Source organism: Pagrus pagrus (genome assembly GCF_965226575.1).
Source record: "Pagrus pagrus genome assembly, chromosome: 11".
Classification (NCBI taxonomy): Eukaryota; Metazoa; Chordata; class Actinopteri; order Spariformes; family Sparidae; genus Pagrus; species Pagrus pagrus.
In genome coordinates, this window is record NC_140195.1 from 24,124,173 (window position 1) to 24,143,161 (window position 18,989).

Genomic DNA, 18,989 nt, shown 5'->3' on the forward strand with positions numbered 1-18,989 from the left:
AGTGTTTGTGTGTATGTGGACGATAAACGTTCCTCATGCTCCCTGTGCTCTCTTCAACCACTGGGCAAAACCCCCACATTCTCATCTAATCAGATTCAAGATTTGTTTAGTTTGATGGAACATCTTAGCAGAGCAGAGACTCACTCACACATACTGTGAGGAACATAAGGAAGTCAGTTTTTAGCTATAGATGTGAAAAGCTGGGGTCCAGACCTGTTGAGGGATTGTGAAGTGTAGATGTGATTTAACAGAAATCAACTTTTCTGCAACATGCAAGGTGAGAGGCAGGAGCCGGCCCCGGGGGGATCAGGGAGGACTTTCTCCTAATGGACTGAAATATTGATGGAGCACTTTTCCTCTGCACCCACAGACCCTGGCATTGCTCATGTGGCTTGTTGGGTTTAATAATATATTTACAAGGAGCGTGCAAGAGATAATGCTCTGAAGCAACACGTACTGCACATGTTGCTTTCCAAGATATCCTGCGCAAGATATGTGTGAACACAACTGTTGCACTTTTGCCTTTTTGCCACAAGAGGTCAGACTGCTCCTAACCAGCTCTCTCCTCTGTTATGACAAAGAGTGCTCTCATCTCAACATGTGCTTCAGGGACCGAAAAGAGTCTTTGAAAGGGTTCCAGTGATAATTAAGAATAATCCAGTGGGATAACATAATTCCTTTCTCAAGGTTCCTTAAGCTTTTCAATGGATCTCTTGATAGTTTTTAGGGTCCTAAAGGGCATTTCCAGGGTCGAGACATCTGAGGTTAATGAAGTTGTTTCCTGTTTTTCTCTGTTTTCCGCTGTCCCATCAGTGGGGCTCAAGGGATTTCTGGGGGGAAACCCTTGTTTCTAAAAGTTACTCATGGGTTCCTTGAGGAGGTTTCATAAATCTTACCAGTCCTTGATTAAGTTTAGGTCTTTTTAGGGTTTTTTCAGGGTGTTTTCGTGGAGTCCCAGGGGTTGAAATATAAATGGTATATGCATGATCTGTATTGTTAGTCTTGTTTTCTTAGTGTGAATTTGTTAGGAGTGGTTAACTGAGGCCTCTAATTTCTTTAGTTCTTTCATTTTCAAGCCTGCTTTCCTTGGATCCCTCTCTCTGGAGGATATTTTTGTGTATATAGTGAGGAGAACTACTGAAATGAAGAGTATCCTAGGGGCAAATACAAGGGAAAGTAACCTTAATCAGCACAACACTCAGCTCTCTGTCACTTCTTTGATGTTGGTGTCAGTGTGTGCTGTTTGCCAACTTTATCCACAACATCCTCTCCATCAAATAATGCTCCTTTGCCTCCTTTCTCTGGACAATTAGTCGAAAAAGAAAAGGCTTTAAAAATCATGGAGCGGCTCGGTTGCCATGGCAACAGGATTTTCCCCGACAATAGAGGCAGTGGAGCAGGTGGTGTCGGCAAAGTCCTGTTACATTAACCAAGTGTTCGCACCGGAAGGACAAACAGGGACAACAAGGCCCGCGGTGGGAAGTCTTGTGTCTGTTGTTACAGGTGTGTGTTTGTGTGCGTGTGTGCATGTGACAGAGCTAACAACATCACAGGAGACACAGTATGGTATGAATATGTGTGTTATTGAGTCTTAATGTCTGAATATAAATCCCTGAAAATTCTAGATTGGGCAGAAAAAACATCATATAACCATAAATACACCAAAGTTTGTTTGATAAAGACCATCATTTTCAGAATAAACACTAACAACACTAACTACATCTGACGTTTTTCTCTTATCCATATAACAAATGTAAAAATATATATATATATAATTATTTATGGACTCTGTGAACTTTAACAATGATCTCAATGGTGCACGAATAAAAAACGTACTGAAAATTAAAGTCAAGGTCAGAATCTTTTTTTTTTTAATCATACTGGAAACATTGAACAAATTCAAAACATATAAAACCCTTGATCAGGGGTTCACAAACCTTTCCATTGGAAGGTCAAAACTGAAACATTATGGTTTCAGAATTTAACACCTGTTGTATTGTTGAGATGCAAAATGGTACTAGGTCCCCATGTTCCCTTAAAGGGTAACTCTACCAATTGTACACATTAAAGTGTGTTTACAGGTTTAGGGAATACTACTATATATGTGAAAAAAGTAGTATAAAGCCTTCTGTGGCTCCAGAGGAAGCTGCATGTAATCTGATAAATTACATCCAGCAATGTCACTCACTGGCTAAGTTGCATTGTGGGAATTGTAGGCGTTAGGTTTTGAAAAGAAAGAATAATGCTATGAATAAAAAAGATGATATATTTACTGTCAATAATAAGAACAACAGTGTTCACAGGAGTGCAATGCTACTCCACTGGACTGCGTTTCAAAACCCGGTGCCTATGTTACCCACAATGCAACGTACATTTTTAAAATCATTGTTATTATTTTAAGCATTATGGTGGGCCAAATTTGACAAAATAGTTAAAATGATAGAATGTATTAAAATCAATCTTTTTTCTATTTTTTTTCTACAAATGTTCTGATCAGATATTAATCGGTTTCAACATTTTATACTGAAGTATTGCAAATGGTATAAACCCCACATACAGTATCGAACTACCTATTCTAGACAGATAGAGAAAGTCTGAGATCAAAGACTGACTTAAAAAGTACTGCAGGAGCATGCTCTGTGTTTAATATTCTTTGTATGAGATATACAGTGTGCAATGATAATATTCGACATAGGCCTATAGCTCCATCATCAAAGCCTTCATTCACAGTTAGAGTCCCCTACAGCAGGATGGAGAAGGAGAATAGAGTGGGAGGAGAACAGAAGAAATAGAGGGAGGGGATTTAAAATCGTCAGCAAACAGGCATTCATGCTTTCTCCCCGATTTTCTCTCTCTCTCTTTCCTCTCTCTCTCCCCCCTCCCCATACTTTGTCTGTGTCGCTCCCTCTCCTCCTATACAGAGAAGTCAGCCAATGCATCAGCTGGCATCCGCTCTCTTACTTTCCCCCCGCCTCAGTTCCTCACTTCTCTCTGCTCCTCTCATACGTCTGCCTCTTTATCCTCCCTTCCTCCCTTCCTTCCTTCCTTTCCTCCCCGCTCCTCATCCTCAAGCCACCATGGTGAACAGATAACCGCCCGGCCGTCCTGAGACCATGGGTGCCTGCCTCTGCAAAGGTCACAAAGGTCAGTCCACCTGTTTGTGTGTCTGTCTGTTTGACGGTTTGATCGACCCGCAAGGAGGCGTTAACGGCAGCCGACAAACATCCGACGAGCAGAAGTGATTGAGAAAGTTACATCCCACTTTCGAGGGATAGATGTGTGTGTGAGGATCTGGTAAACACATCCCTGAGGTGGCGACAGCGGAGACAGAGGATAAAACTACCTGAATCACATTCTCATCCTGACAGAAGTGTTCATATGATGTGAATCCATCAAAAAACTTATTTTCATCTGCTCTTTCACAGCCGTTCTGGATCTGAGTGAATCCGTAGGGACTGCTTTAGAAACCAGTCTTGGGGGCAGGTGGTTGAGGAGAGGGATTGCGAGGATCAGTGGAGGACAACAATGGCTTTAGGATATCACAGCTCCATCCGAAGCTCATATCCAACTAGTCGTGACTTGAAGATGTGACTTGGGTTGCAATTTGTCTCTCTCATATTTGCCCTCTGTCAGGTGGAAATCGGTTTGTTGCATCTCACAGGCTGTCTGGATAAAGTAACAGTGCCTCAGCTGGCAGCGGGGCCTCTTTTAGGGAGGAACACAAGTACTAATTTGTGCTGTCAAAACAGAAGATCTCATAAAATGATAAACCGATTTGAGGTTTACCGGCTCGCTGTGATACTTCCAAACAACAGTCTGCCTGTTACATTGTCGGAACATGACGTTTAGCATTGCGAGGCATCCTCACATATTCTCTTCAGCCTGTATCTGTGATGCAGCCTGACAGTAATTTGTGAAACAAAGTCAGCTATTGTCCCATTTAACAAGGTGGAGGGTGTTGAGTGCAGCGCTTTCAAGCTGGGAAGAAAGAGGGAAAGCAGATGTGAGGCTCCAGACAAACAGATAAGAGAACAGCAGGAGTGTGTGTGTGTGTGTGTGTGTGTGCGTGTGTGTGTGTGTGTGTGTGTGTGTGTGAGAGAGAGAGAGTGAGGCAGGGTGGGATTTAACCCCACAAGTACAGTGGATTGGTTCAGGAATCATGATGGGTTTCTTGACCTGCTAATAGCACCTGATGAAGCCAGACACCAGTTACGTGTGTGTATGTGTGTCTTATGTAAATAGAAGGGGCATCACCCGCCTCCTGTTGCTGTAGCGTTTCTATGGCGACGGCCAATTGTCTTGACGACACCTCCCAGGGGAAACCCCAAGTGTGTGTTCGCAGTCCTGCGTGTATAGTATGTGTGTGCGTCCACTGACCTTAATTATCCATCGGTCTGAACTCGCTTCATTTCCTCTTGTCATTCTCATGAACCTCATCACCGTCAATTATAGAGCCAATATGCAGAGATGCTCGGGTTAAATGAGGGTATGAGGATTCAACGCCCTCTCTCTCTCTGTCTCATCCATTATATAAGCCTTGACCCCTTGCCATTAGAGCCAACTGGGTTTTGGCTTTATAGACACACACACACACACACACACACACACACTGAGCATGAATCTAACACAAGTGTTAACGTGTGTGTGATTCCCCTCAGAGCTCCACCATCCCATGACAGTACTGCAGGACCACACCGAGGAGGGTCAGCCGTCCTCTGCCGAGGCGAGTAAAAGCCCTCACCTTTGCCTTGTAGGCTTTGGCCTGATATTGACCTGTGTCTACCTCATGCACACAGACTGTCAGCAACATGCATTGTCTTTTAGCAAAAAAACAAACAACCAATCCATATAAAACTATATATTTATACTGTATTCATTTATGTATCATTTGTATGTAATTTGTATCAGAGTAGATATGTTTTTTTTGTGATTTGGGTGATTGTCCCTTTAAGTGTTTGTCGTCACAGTTCTGCTGATTGAATAAGAGTGAAATCAGCACGATGTTTCATGGAGTGTTTTAATAGTCCACATTATGCGTACTGTCACGCTTGAAAATGATCCGGAAACTTTTAACACACAGCACGGCTCAGATTTAGCTCGCAATTTAGCTAATTATCTGCCTATGATACGTTCATTGCACGTTGAGATAAGTATGGCCGTGCGCAGGAAGATCAGCTCCATTTTATGGTTAAAATCCCTTTCACACATGACATGTTCAGTCTGCTCCACAGTCAGGCTCCATCACACTCTCCATGCAGTTGTCTGGAGTGAAATGTCCTGCTTTTTATCAAGATGCTTAATAAGCTAGAAGCTCTGTTTTAATTGTGTATTGTACATGTTAACATGAATGTCACCAGTAAACCAGCAAACACTCAAATATTAATAAACATTTAGTATGGCAGCTTAGAATTTTGATGTCCATTTTTACTGAAGCCTATATTGTGCTTTGCTACAATGTTGTTAATGTCATGTAACATTAGCCTAGCTAATGTGAAGCCTTCACATTTCTAGTGTCTCCATCATTATTGTATCATAGACTGGCCAAATGCATGCACAACCCAACTGTCTGAATTAATGACGGCAATGTTCGTTTCTGCAAAATCAAGTTTCCTTACAGTATGTTGCAACTTTATGTTTCTTTATTACATTTTCTATTGATCTCTTGTGGCAATGGTGTGCTTATGCTCTGGTTAGGTTTAGGCACAGAGACCACTTGGTTAGGGTTCGGAAAACATCGTGTATAGGCTTAAAATACCACTAACAACAACAAACAGCTGGAAATTCCCCCTAGGTTACCTTAAAAATTTTCAGAGGCGCCATGTCTACAAATTTGAAACGCAGGGGTCCCTCATCAAAAATACCTGGCAGTCTCACACTGCGTCAGTGGCCTGGCACCTTGTTGCCTGCGACTCCACCAGCATCCTCTCCGCCTAACAAACATCTTAATAAACATGAAATGTGAATCAAGGCATTTCTGCCACTGAGTTATTTAAACATTTTTAGTTGAGAATTATTGACTTTTGCAAATGTAGGACATGTTTGGAAATGTAAGAATATAATACTATTTCCCTCCCCTACGTCATGAGCACTAGCCTACATTTACACATAACCTTATTACACCCGTTTTATTTGCTTACACAAGCTGCTTTTTAAAGCAAAATAAATGGTCAAACAGTGTCTTACTTTTATTATCCAATGATACACTTCCAAATTCAATGGTAACAGCAATTGTAAAACATTTATTGAAGAATAATTGAGTTTGTTTAGTAATAACAGCAGTTTCTCAGATGGAATTTAAAAGACCTCCTTGGTTTTGCAGTGACCACACATCTGGCAGCGAAGCCGCAGTGTGTTGATGTGAAAAACAGAAAGAGCATAAATTTGCCATAAAGAGAAAGCTCGGTTTTCCCACTTTGCTCATTTAACATTCAAGTGACTTTAATGCAGCATTTTATCGTCCGTAAAACTTAATTTGGACTGGTTTCCAACTATTTGAACTGAAACCATGTCCCCATGCACTTATGTGTAATCATGCACTTCCTTGTTATCCCATTTTGATTGGAACGTATTTGAAAGATCAAGAATACTAAACCAAGGCCGGTCCATCTGAAGTGCAGTTCCTTTTTCCAGACTGATTGAAGCTACTTTGGTGTAAATACCATGCGGCTTTGAGTTTAAAATACCCTACTTTAAATCAGTTTATTCAGTCTGAATGTGCATGCTGCAGGATTTCCATAAATACCGGCTGTTATTGTCATTATCACCATTTTTTCCTTGAGAGAAAAAAACGGCAAATGTGTGGAGTCACAGTCATCACAGACGAGAAGTGATTGCCAGAGGAGGATGTATGCAAATGTGCTTGTGTGTGTGCTTTTGTGTGTGTACAGCCTAAGTGTGTATGTGCTGTTTTCTTTGTGTGGAAACCTGATGCTCTGGTGTTTTGCCCGGCTGAAAAACGTCATACAAACCTCTGTGTGATGAAAAATCTCTCCTTGGCATGTGAAACCCATTCAAACCCCATAGGAAATATCATAAATGCAGTGTTGACAAGCTAAAATGGAGCTATTCTTTTTAGTTCCCGCAGGAATTACAAGCTTTTCACCTCACATCAGCGATGAAGATGTAATATTCTCCCTCTACTTGTGCACCATATTGTGCAGGATGGCCAGAATCCCTCCAACGGCAGTGTTGCAGATAAAACCAACGACTATGACATCGGCGAGCTGGCCACCTCCTCTTTGATGGGTGAGTCAGACACACAGTCATACAAACATAAACAGGTCTGGGTCATGTTGTGTTTCATTATGAATCTGACGTTTGAGACTGGGGAACAAAAGCAAGCTGGGATATTGCATTAGTAACCATGGGAGGTTAGTAATGTAATTTCCCTCCTCCTCCGTGCCCTTTCTCTCTCACACATGCTGTAACACCAGCGTACCCAGACAGACATGACTTAATGATCAGGTACACACATACTGTATTTCCTTCTCCCATTCGATTTGAATCTCTACTTTATCGTCTGGCTTCCTCTTCTCTTCACGCTGGTGCCTCCGACTCTTATCTATCCCCATCCTGTGTCTGTCTGCCTCATCTCCACCGCTTCCCTCTTTCTGCGGGAGGTTAATTATCCGAGTTAATGTGTTATGCCTCGCTGAACTTTCCCAGTGAAATGCTCCTCCACGACCCTGACGGTATAATTATGAATATGTTAGACAAATACAGATATTCATGCAGACGGGTGTGAGGCTGACACCTGCTTTGGGAGTGACAGAATCAGTCCAGTAAAAAAATAAAAAAGGTCTTGAGCATTGACTGAGACTTAATCACACGTCAGTCATCACTTAATATTGGCGAAGCACGTTCTGTATAGTTGGGCAGTCGCAAAGTGAAGCTGACAACCTAACTGCTCAAATCAGATTACACTGTGCAAACTCAAATATTGCTGTACAAATGTAATTATATTTAGAAGAATACCATGGAGACATTATCGCAGACCTTCTTCTTCTTGTACGATGCTATGATGATGAGGCTGATGTGGTTTTATTAAAAGGAAATGGCTAAAAGCCCTGATGCACCTAGAAAAATTAATGAAATGAAATTGCAGCTTTTTTAGACTTACAGCCTTGTAGAGTGGCTTGACATGCAAAGCATCCTCTGGGGACAATGATTGTGCTCACTGCATTTCATGACAATTAGATAAGAATACGATATATTACAGTTGGTCAATTGCATTCATTCTCTGGAGACCATGCATATCAGCAGTGAATTTAATGGTTATCTGCCCCAGTAGCTGTTGAATAATGACTTATGCATATTGGATTTGTGTTTAGTTATGCTTAGCTCCAGGGACAGCACAGTTGGCCCTTTGCTGACCACCGAGCCTGATGACTTGATGATCCATCAGCTCTCCCCCGATAATTTGTAGCCTTGAGTTAAATGTCTCAACAGCTGTTGGATTTCATTGCCATGAAATGTGATACTGTGGTTAATGCCCCCATCGCAAAGAATTATAACAACAGGTCATAATTTCACTTTGTCCATCACTCTGGTTTGTGACCGAAATGCCTGCAGTGCCAGCTGTGCCTTATGGTTAGTGTTAATCAACTAATGTTAGCTAAACACACTAAACTAAGATGATGAACAACATACCTGCTTCATAAAATCACTGTGAAGCAGTTGTGTGGTTGGCAGTGCATTTGTATTGATCAGGTTGCCGGTTAGGATTAGACTGTCTCCCAATACATGTAATTATTAAATCAAACAGTGTTTCCCACACATATACTTTACTTGGGCAAGTAAAGTTAAGTATATCTGGCGACCCTTTTTAGCATTTTATATCTTTCTTTTTTAAAATCCGTCTGAGGAGCAATGCCATCTGTGGTGAGTTAACTGGTGGACAATCTGCCCTCCCTCTTCCCCTCCTGTGTACTGTCAATCACACATGCTTTGCAGAGAGAGAGACGCTTTCTGGTAATACTGTACATCCCTCCTGTAAACACACTAATTGTGATGCGACCTCTCCTATTTAATGTAGGAGTATGCATGCCCTCGTTTTGTACAAACTTGTAAGTGCACCTGGTTGTTACAACATTGTTCGGTGCATGTTGGTTTTGATCAGCTACGTAATTAACAAAAGTCTTCCTCCGTTTACATTTAGCAGATGCTTTTGTCCAAAGCAACTTACAGTAATTCATGCATACACTGATGGCGTTGGCTGCCATGTAAAGTGGTGACCAGCACATCAAGAGCAGTTTTGAGGTTCAGTATCTTGCCCAAGGACACTTTGACATGCAGACCAGGGGAATCAAACCAGCGACCTTTCAATAACAAGAGGCTGGCTCTACCCCTGAGCCACAGCCTTCCTCCACACACAGCTCACCTGCTGTTATGACAATGGATTCACGGGTGAAAAAATCCTAAACACGAGGTGTCTTTTGGGCGCCTCTATAAAACATATTGCTGTATGCTATAAAACAAGTTGTCCCCCATACTTCTCTCTCTCCTCGAGGTTGATGACCCCTGGAAATATTAAATAGACACAGAACACAAATTACCACCTTCATTATTGTCATTTTGCTGAACTGGCACTAGTATCATCGTGTGTCATCATGAAGTAAATGTGGATTGCACAATGTAATGGCTGTAGAATAATAACACTTGTGGATTGCTTCTCTATTACCGTCTCCTTCACTGTGCTATTTTGTCTGCCACAGCACACGCAATCTTCCAGGAAAATGAAAGCTGACACCTTTAGAAAGCCAATGAATGAACAAACTCACGCTTTGTCCTGTTGGTTGGTAGTTGCTACTCTATGGAAAATGAAAAGCAATCTGGCTGTATTTGCGACAGCGGCCCCAACAGTAACACCAACGGGACAAGTCTATTTTGAGCGTAACGTCATTACTTCTAAACATCGGCATGTTAGCATGCAGACATTAGCATTTAGCTCAAAGCTGTGGCTGAGCACAGCCTCACAGAGCTGCTGTAGACTCTTAATCTTGTTTAATGGTGTTGTCTAAAGGATGCATCAGATGCCTCGGCACATTGATAAGAATAAACACTGAAAACAAATCTGTATCTTTTGGAAATTGTCGGCCATAACAATCCTCCATTGTGCTTTAAAATAACAAAGCCCTGAATTCAGCTCCTCCGGGTTTTATAACACGCCGTGTTTGTTCATCTGTCTGTGTTAGTTCATCCGCTCTGTTTCCTCACAACATACAGCAGGGAGTCCACTTCACATAATGCAATATACGTCTATTTTTGTAAAGAGATTTATTCCTCACTGACTCTGGTTACCGCATTAAACTTGTAACTCTGTGTTTACTGTAGCAACACGACAAACAAATTGGAGAAATCCAATCATTTCTCGCGGCGACCGAGTACACTCAGGTAATGTGTTGACAAGCTTGTTGGTTCAGAAATGACTCTCACAGTCAACACCAGCCTTGGTATGGTACCTTTTTTTGGTACTTTACTAAATATATAATGTAACTAACTTTCAATACAAGCATTAATAACAAACAGTAGAGGGCAGCAAATGTTATTCCAGCCTCTGGTCTGCCTGATCCAAAGAACACGAACCACCGGCATATCTGTTAGTGTATGTTGTTGTTGTGATTACAGCAATACTTGGATAGAGTCGTATTTCCCGGTTAATAGTATGCAATTCCCGTACTATTGGTTTCATAGAAAGGTTTCAGATACATACTAAAAAACCTGAAATACTGTTTTAGCATACAAAACATCAAGTTAGTAAGGAATTTCAGACACAGCCAGGGGCTGAGTTTTGGCTGACGTTAGTAAAAATGCTAAGCTAACTCCAATCAAAACAATAAAAAAAGCCAAGTTATCCCCAGCAACTTCTACAACTAGCTTATTGTTTTCCATAGAACCCCTTCTTAAATTAATAATAAATGATTCATATCAATAATTGATCATATATGTTTGATGTCACGTAGAGCAGAGCCCACAGTGAATTATTACCAGACCCTGCAGTTCCCTTTAACTCAGGGAGCATTGTATGCCGTTTTTCCACCAGCATGTTTGGCTGCGCCGAGTCAAAGCGAGTCGCCTTGTTCTTGCTTTTCCATCACCAGTTTTACTGCGCCGTGTTGAGCCGAGCCACGCCCGCAATGGAGCTGCTCCGGCGTAGGGCCAAGCCGCAACCGCCCCGCCTCCAAGCGGGCTGCAGTGACGTCTCCTAACAAGCACCCGTCTCCCCCTCAAACAAGTGTGTGTTGCAAATTGAATACTCAGATCATGTCTGTGCAGGAAACCTGAGATAAAGACGTTTTTAAAAGTCAGTGTGTTCAGCTCGCAGTACTTTTAGAGCTTCTAAGTGAATCTCTTTAGTTTCTCCCTATTGGAGAAAAGATAGATGATTGTTGCGTCTCATCTACTGACTCTTTGGGTTGGTGGCTCAGGTCCTCTGGTAACTCAAAGGCGTCACACAGACAATGCAAATCAGTCATGTTTTTTTTTTTTTTTTCAATTTCAAAAAGAAATCCAACAGAAGAGCCCCATCAGACCTGCATAAAATCATGTCAGTCACACACAGTCAGTAGCTCCAGACAGTGCAGTGTTTTTCAGCCTCCTCATGAGCTGTCAGCGTCTTCAATTCTGTGATGGTAATCTAATATGATTTGGTAGTTTTCACACCGCAGTAAGGACAGCAAGCCCAAAATATCCAATTTGAAAAACAAATGGGATTTTCCTGCTGTTTACAAATAACTCAAATAGATGCAAACATAGCTTCCTCCCCACCGACAGTGAGCCAGAACAGAGCCTCCTCACAGTGTCGTCACAGTGTGACTGGGGGGTGAGACGGCAGTGGGTGTTACAGTGCACAACACAACAAGAGTCTCTAGGTGTGGAGCTCAAATGAAAATAACATGTCGTGATGTTTTTCTCAGTTTCAATTAGCGCAGGCTGCTATCTCTCCTGGCTCCCTTCTATAATTGAACTGTATCCATTTCTCCACTTCTGCTCCTTGTTTTTCTCATCTCTAAGCTTACGCAGTATTTGTCTTGACATTGTTCTGCCTTTTGTCTTTAACCTTTCCTACTTGTTCTCTATCTCCACCCTTGTCTTTTGCACCTGTCCCTTTCTGTCCTTTTACATCTCTTTAATTTACCTGTTCTGCAATATGACCTCACTTTGCTGTCAATTTTACTTCAGCTTTTTATTTCCCTGGACCTTTCCTCCTTTGTCTCATGTTATTAAAATAAATGATGGCTTCTTTGTAGTTTTGCCCAGTGATTGTACGGGTTATGAATAACATATTACTGTAGAGATACAGAGACAGAGCACCTCTATTAGACACTGATGGAAAAGAGTCAAGAGTAAAAGAGCTGTGGATTTAAGTCAGAATAAAGTCACAATGATGAGGACTGACATTACTGCTTAAGACTTATATAATTGCGCCTATAGACTAGACTAGATGATATTTCAGTGAATTGTACTACTAAGCAAGTAAAGAATAAATGTCATAGTGGTAAAAAATCAGGCGATTGCTGTGCTGTTGCTAGCTTTCACAGTTAACTAGTGCAGTGCCCGTTCAAAACATGCTGTCCGGCACAGGTTACCTGGTAATGTGAAGGGTTTACAGATCCAGTCTCAAGCCCCTTGAATTGCTCTGGAGTTGTTTGATATTTATGATTATTTAAAATCTGGATGAACACATCAGTGCTTTCTGGGCCAGACCAAAACAACCAATAAGCCAAGCATTGATAAACATTGTAGCCCTTGAGGCTAACGTTAGCTAGCATTCTACTAGAAACTTAATATCTCACTCCAGCTCTTGCCGAAGAATATAAAACCGGTGTTGACCGCGTCTCCCCACTTGTCCAGACTCGTTTAACCTTCTTTTGTTTTTTTTCTAACTGCAACACGTTACTACAGCAAATTGTTGCACCGTACTCATCTCTGATCCACTTTGTTTATGTCTGCTTCCCCATGCGATCACGTGAGGTGTTGCATTGCTCCCTCTGGTAAAAAAAAACGTCATCTGTAGAGTGCGATGTGCCACGATGTTATCATCTTGCAGAGTGTACTGTGCATGTTTATGATCAGAGAGAAGAAAATCTATAGTTGCATTCACAAAGTCAGCATTCAGAGAGGTGAAGGACTTGCAATTTCTTGACGCAGACTTGTGACTTGACTTTCAAGTTTTAATCAACTCTTATACTCTTATTAAACCAATAAAGCCAGAGGCTTAACGGACTATAAAAACAACAAAATAAGAACAGTTATGTAGTTTTATGTTGTGTCTTTGCTAATAAATTGAATTTTTATTGGTAGAAATAAAAAAAAAACATTCCTTTGTTTTAATTCGAGTTATAACATGATTTTTTTTTTTTTTTTTACCTTTTCTACCCAAGTGAGTTTTAAATGGGGCTGTGAAAGTGCCAGTAATGAAAGCCAATTTTGTACAATTCTCTCGATAATCTCCTTGGGTGCCGTTATGTGTCATTTTCAATCTTTTCCAATTTGTTTTCTACGGAGCTCAAAATCATAAGGCAGCAGCAGAAATGTCTCTTTCATGCTTCATGTTATGCTAATCTGGAGTAAATGCTCACCTTCAAAGACTGACTAGATGTAGAATTTTGTTTCAAGTATAACCATCTCATGTCTCCCCTCCGGGTATGTGTCTTCTTTTTCTATATCCACTTTTTTTTCCACTTCCACTCTTCGTTACTATCACCTATACAGCACTGATCATTTTACCTTTTCCTCAAATGATCTCCTTTCCTCTGCTACCACACTAACTGCAGGCTATCTCATCTTTTCAGCCCGGCTACCTTTTATCTAATCCACGTTATCAAGATGTATCTCTGTCTCCCTCCCCTATTAAGGTCTGGTGGCCACGATAAAGGAGCATATCACCAAGCCGACTGCAATGGCCCAGGGGCGAGTTGCCCACCTGATTGAGTGGAAGGGCTGGGGTGGAGGCGGCGAGGCCAGGGGAGGTTGGAACGGGACCCGGGGTAAGGGAGGCGGAGGCTGGGGGGGGATGGGGGCCGAGCTGCAGGAGGATGAACAATTCTACTCCCAAATGACGGACGAGATCAAAGAAGCTCGCTTCGCTGCAGGTGAGACAGAAGAGAGGATTCAGCAGAGGGAGTGTTGACAGAAATCAATAGCTCTCATCACGTCTATGAAAATGACTTAAATCAAGTGCACTTATTCGATTTCCCTTTGTTTGAGACTGTGGTAGACACGGTGAAAAACAACAGGGGTTCGGTGACATAAAATGTGTTTGTGTGCCTTTTGTTTCGCAGGAGTAGCGGAGCAGTTTGCCCTGGCTGAGGCAGCCATGAATGTGTGGTCCATGAACGACAGCTTCGAGCAGCCCTCCACCAGCTTACAAGGTTTGATAGTGAGAGACGAACACGTGTCAGAAAATACATTTCCTACAGGAATGCAAACTTTGCAAACGCTTTGTCTGAATACAAATGAACCAAAAGATTAAAACTATAATGCAGTAATGCATTAGTCTCTATCTTTGGGTGGGCTGATTATAATCTCAAAGTCTTTTCTTAATGTCGATGATGGATTTTGGAGACGAATGAGATATGACAGATAACAGACTTAATTCCTGTTTCACAACATGACTGATTTTATATATGATAAGCAAATTTACAATAAAATATAATATTGTAATGCAGTCTTACAACTGAATTCTAGTTTAGTGCAAGTTTAATAAATGTGCTATTTTTACTACAATGTGACCATCTCTGCCATCAGACAGTTGTTGTCCAGGAAGTAGCCCAGTGTTTTTCAATCTTGGCCCCGCTGCCCTGCATGTTTAAGGCCTTGACCACACTAATATGTCCAAAAATATCCCCGTACACACGGGAACGCAAAAACTATTCTAAACGCTGAAACAGGCATGCCGGGCCAGTAGGTGGTGATAAAGTCTACCTCACCGAAGAGCCTTCTGAGCATGTGCAGTGAACCTTCTCCCCTTTGGTAGTGACTTAAAAACATAAGCAGTAGCTGTGATTATTCTGCTCTTCACATGTATTTGACACTATTTCATTACCTTTGATTTAACACTTGTAACACTGGTACACCACCTAAGGTGCTATGAAGAAACCGAAAGCAAAAGGTGATTCATTTGTGTGGAGGTGTGACATCATTGTTTACCCAAAAGCTCAATTTTTAAATATCTCTGTTCTTAGAGACCTAAAATGCTGTTTGTTTGGATGAGAGGCCAGAAAGTACAGGGAAGTGTTTGTTTTGAAAAATATCTATCAGTGTGGACAAGGCCTTAGATGTTTCCCTGCTCCAACACACCTGATTCAGAGAATCAGCTTGCCATCAAGCTCTGCTGGAGCCTGACAACAACCCATTCATTGAAATCAGGTGTTAAATGGCAGCTTTTGTAACACAGCCAATCATCATGCATCAGTGGCTAGCAAGACATAAGCTTCTCATGTTGTACTCGTTTCCCATGGTTTACCTTTCACCCCGCATGAGGTCAACACAGCAGTGCAGCTGATTTGTATTTGATAAAATGGCCACCCTACAGAAGAGATAACAACAGCTAACATGTCATTTCCTTTCATGCATGAATTTGTAATGCGACATCTTATTTTTGCCCACATGAGCACCTACACTTGATATATACCAGTACCTCATTCATGACTAAAAAAACTTGTTAAAAGAAAATTAAATGGAAGAGTCTTACTCCCAAACATTATGGTTGAGTGACAGTCTTGTTCATTGAAACTACTATTCGAGCACATTTTCACATCGTTTTATTAATACCCTACTTATGTGATTTTTTTTTTGTGTAACAAAATAAAAGCCTTTTTATATATTGTACATTAAAGTTCTAGCTGTGAGGGAAATTCACTGTATTTCATTACTTCAATACATCTTTGCACATATGCTCCTCATGGATTAACAAGCATTTTCACACAGAAATAATGTAGCTTTCACATGGGATTTACAGTCACAGGTGATCTCAGATAAAAGATACGCAGCGTGCAGCAGCAGGTTCAAAGTAATCTCACCTTTTTTTGATCCAATTCACCCTCTGAATGCATCTGTAGTGTTTCTATAATACACCAGTGTGAAGAGCTACAGCTCCTGAAGTCTTGACAGCCTGAGAGGACTCAGATATCACTGTTTGTCTTTGTGTAGTTCAAATCTTTTTTTTGTCTGATAATGTTTTTTTCCATCCTCAGCTGCACAAAGCCAATACTTGTCTCAGTTCCTGCTGGACGGTGGAAGCGTCAGCGTGCCTCAGCACCTGTACAACATCCACGCCCAGACTTATGGCAGCACCAGGGTGGCCCACCTGGTCCCTCAGCCGGTGGTGGACTCCATTTCCACGACGTCCAACACTCAGCAGGACAGACGTCATCACTTTGCGGATGGAAGCACTGCGACCGCAGAGGCTGTTGTCCGTCACGTAGACAGCAGCTCGCTATCAGAGGATGACGTTTTTTACAACTAGGCTTAACGGGAAAACAATCTTGATGGCAATCTTTAGAACGAGCCTCGCTGAGAGGACTTGAGCCTCAACCACCAGCAATGACTGAAAATAAAGGCAGACGTGTGTGATATCTTGAGATGGATCCTCTAGTGGCTCGTCTGGAAAAGGTCTAAGATCTGCTCTTCAGACACAAAGACTCCAAATTGTATTTTCTCTCTGGTTCAGGCGTATACTTTTGTGAATGTACAGAGCTCCCCGTTACATTTATTTATTTTTATTCAATGTAAATGAAACTCTTTCATATCATATGTAGAACTGAACTGTGAAGAGTCAAATGACACCAGTGTAAATACCTTGTTATAAAACATCAGTCGTAATACATGTGCTGAATAACTTTGTCCAGTCCTATTTCTGATCCCATTTTCTTTGACATTATGCAGCCAACCTGAATAAGAAAATACCATGAAAGAAATTGAAAATGTGTCTTCGTTGAGATTCCTCATCTGAATCGGCAGAGAAGAAGAAGTCGGTTGTAAAGAAGCAATTATCTGTCAGAGTCTCGGCTATGATTAGCTATTATTCACACTTTTCTGTTGGAGCGACGGGTGCAGGAGGGCGATGCAGAGGAGACGAGGACAGAGAAACAGAACGGGGATGGGCACAGAACCTGTCAGCGTACACGTGGTCGCTGTTATTTTCTACATGCATGTATGTCAGCTGTGTGTTTGGGAGTGAGGGATGGTTGGAGGTGTTAGCGTCACCTGTCGTGGTGTTGTTTTAGCACTGGTTTTCTCGGTGTAACTCAAAGCAGAACAAAAGGCTGTATATGGGCGGTACGATCACAACCATCATCAAACAAAACCCTCAAGCAGAACAGTCAGATGGTTTGAGGTCGGATTAGTTCTACAGCACAACAACGGCTGCAGATCTTTGCTCCGCGAAGAAAATGTGACTCAGCAGGAAAACTGACAGATGACAGTATCACACTGGACAGTTACACTCTGACAAGCTGCAAGTTATTGTTGTGTCTTGGTGGAACGACTGATTCACCAAAATCAGTGTACTGTCTGAAGATAACAAGAAACAACGGGAAACCAGCAACTAATCAGGGCCCAGGGCTGCTGTTCAGATGTGGGACTGGATTAGAGTCCAGAGCCCTGCTGCATGAAGAATGAATGAAATAATTTCCCTTTTTAGTTGACCTTAAATTTCCTTTGAGGATGATTATCCAGGAACTCCTTAAAGAATTATTCCAGTTTATTAAAACTCAACTCTTTATTTTACTCTTTATGTCACCATGATCAAAGATTTCAACGATTACTTTGGTGAGTGTGATGGTAGAAATGTGACCAAAACTATGAAAAGTTCCTTTAGAAGCTAAAAAGTGTTATTTTTTCCACAAAGAAGTCCCATGTATACTTAACTTCCTCTGCCATGTCTCATTACAGCATTGTACTAGACCTTAGTGGTGAAGAGGGAGCTGAGAAAGATTTTCGATTTACCAGTCGATCTAACACTTACGGTCACAAGCTCTGGGTAGAGACTGGAAGAATGAGATTGTAGATACAAGCGGCCCAAATTGGTCTCCTGCATCTGGTGAAGAGCTTGGACACCCGAGACATTCAAGTATACTGGAGTCTCCTCTCCTTCACAGTGGAAAGAGCCAGCTGAAGTGTTTCAGACATCTGGTGAGGGTGTCTCCTGGGTGTCTCCCTTTGGAGGTTTTCAGGGCACATCCAAATGGGAAGAGACGTCGGGTTAGACCCAGAACTTTCAGGAGGGATTAGTTGGATGAATGGATGTGTTGTTGCTTCAGACTTTACATGTTTGTTCTTTGTAAATTAGCAAATCCATCGCACACAAGTTATTATTTAAACATTCATTTTTTTGTGCTGGTTTTTAGTGATTCACATTCGTCCTTTTTAACAATCACACCAGAAAAGCACTTAACAACCTGAACTGCAATCAAGATTTGATTAATTCCTGGAGTGAATGTGAGTAATCACTTAACATTTTACCTGAAAGCCACTATGGTTTATTTGGGGGGACTATTTTTGCAACACGCAGCAGCTTTAAAGGATAGATTCACCCAAAAAATGAAAATTCAGTCATTATCTACTCAGTCCCATGTCGATGGAAAGTCAGGTGAAGTTCGTAGTCCACAAAACATTTCTGGAGCTTCACAGCAAAACAGTTGCATCATTCTCCTGAACAACTGAAGTAAACAGGGACCTGTTTTAAAATGTAAAAAATACAGCTAATCCAGCGTAATCCAAGTTTTCGGAAGACCAGAGATCGCAGATTGATTTGAAAAGATGTTATTTACACCCTCAATGCACAGTCGAGCCTGTGCTCTTACTTCAGACGGGGCGGGCGCTAACACTTTCAGCTGAGCAGCTACAGTGAAGATCTTGGGTGAACTTATCCTTTAATGTTGGACTCCATTTGACATGTCTTTGCCTTTAAATACATTTCCAAAGAGAAACTATAGAGTAATATACTGAAGAATAGCGAGCCACTATCCACCTGCATCATCACATGA

At 41.6% G+C, this 18,989-nt stretch overlaps 1 protein-coding gene across 1 annotated transcript; it reads left to right on the forward strand.

The window, feature by feature from the left end:
• The first annotated feature begins 2,946 nt into the window (after positions 1 to 2,946).
• Positions 2,947 to 16,855, forward strand: fam131c (family with sequence similarity 131 member C). Its single transcript, XM_084365629.1, has 6 exons — positions 2,947 to 3,144; positions 4,659 to 4,723; positions 7,161 to 7,245; positions 13,857 to 14,093; positions 14,283 to 14,372; positions 16,197 to 16,855. The coding sequence occupies exons 1-6, from the start codon at positions 3,114 to 3,116 to the stop codon at positions 16,466 to 16,468; spliced, it is 780 nt and encodes a 259-aa protein (XP_084221755.1). The 5' UTR covers positions 2,947 to 3,113; the 3' UTR covers positions 16,469 to 16,855.
• Positions 16,856 to 18,989: the final 2,134 nt, after the last annotated feature.

Excerpts from the sequence above, each read along its gene's own strand:
- fam131c (XM_084365629.1), top strand. The coding sequence starts at position 3,114 with ATGGGTGCCTGCCTCTGCAAAGGTCACAAAG. Across the intron at positions 3,145-4,658 it reads CCTCTGCAAAGGTCACAAAG|AGCTCCACCATCCCATGACA; the intron begins GTCAGTCCACCT and ends GATTCCCCTCAG. Across the intron at positions 4,724-7,160 it reads GTCAGCCGTCCTCTGCCGAG|GATGGCCAGAATCCCTCCAA; the intron begins GCGAGTAAAAGC and ends CATATTGTGCAG.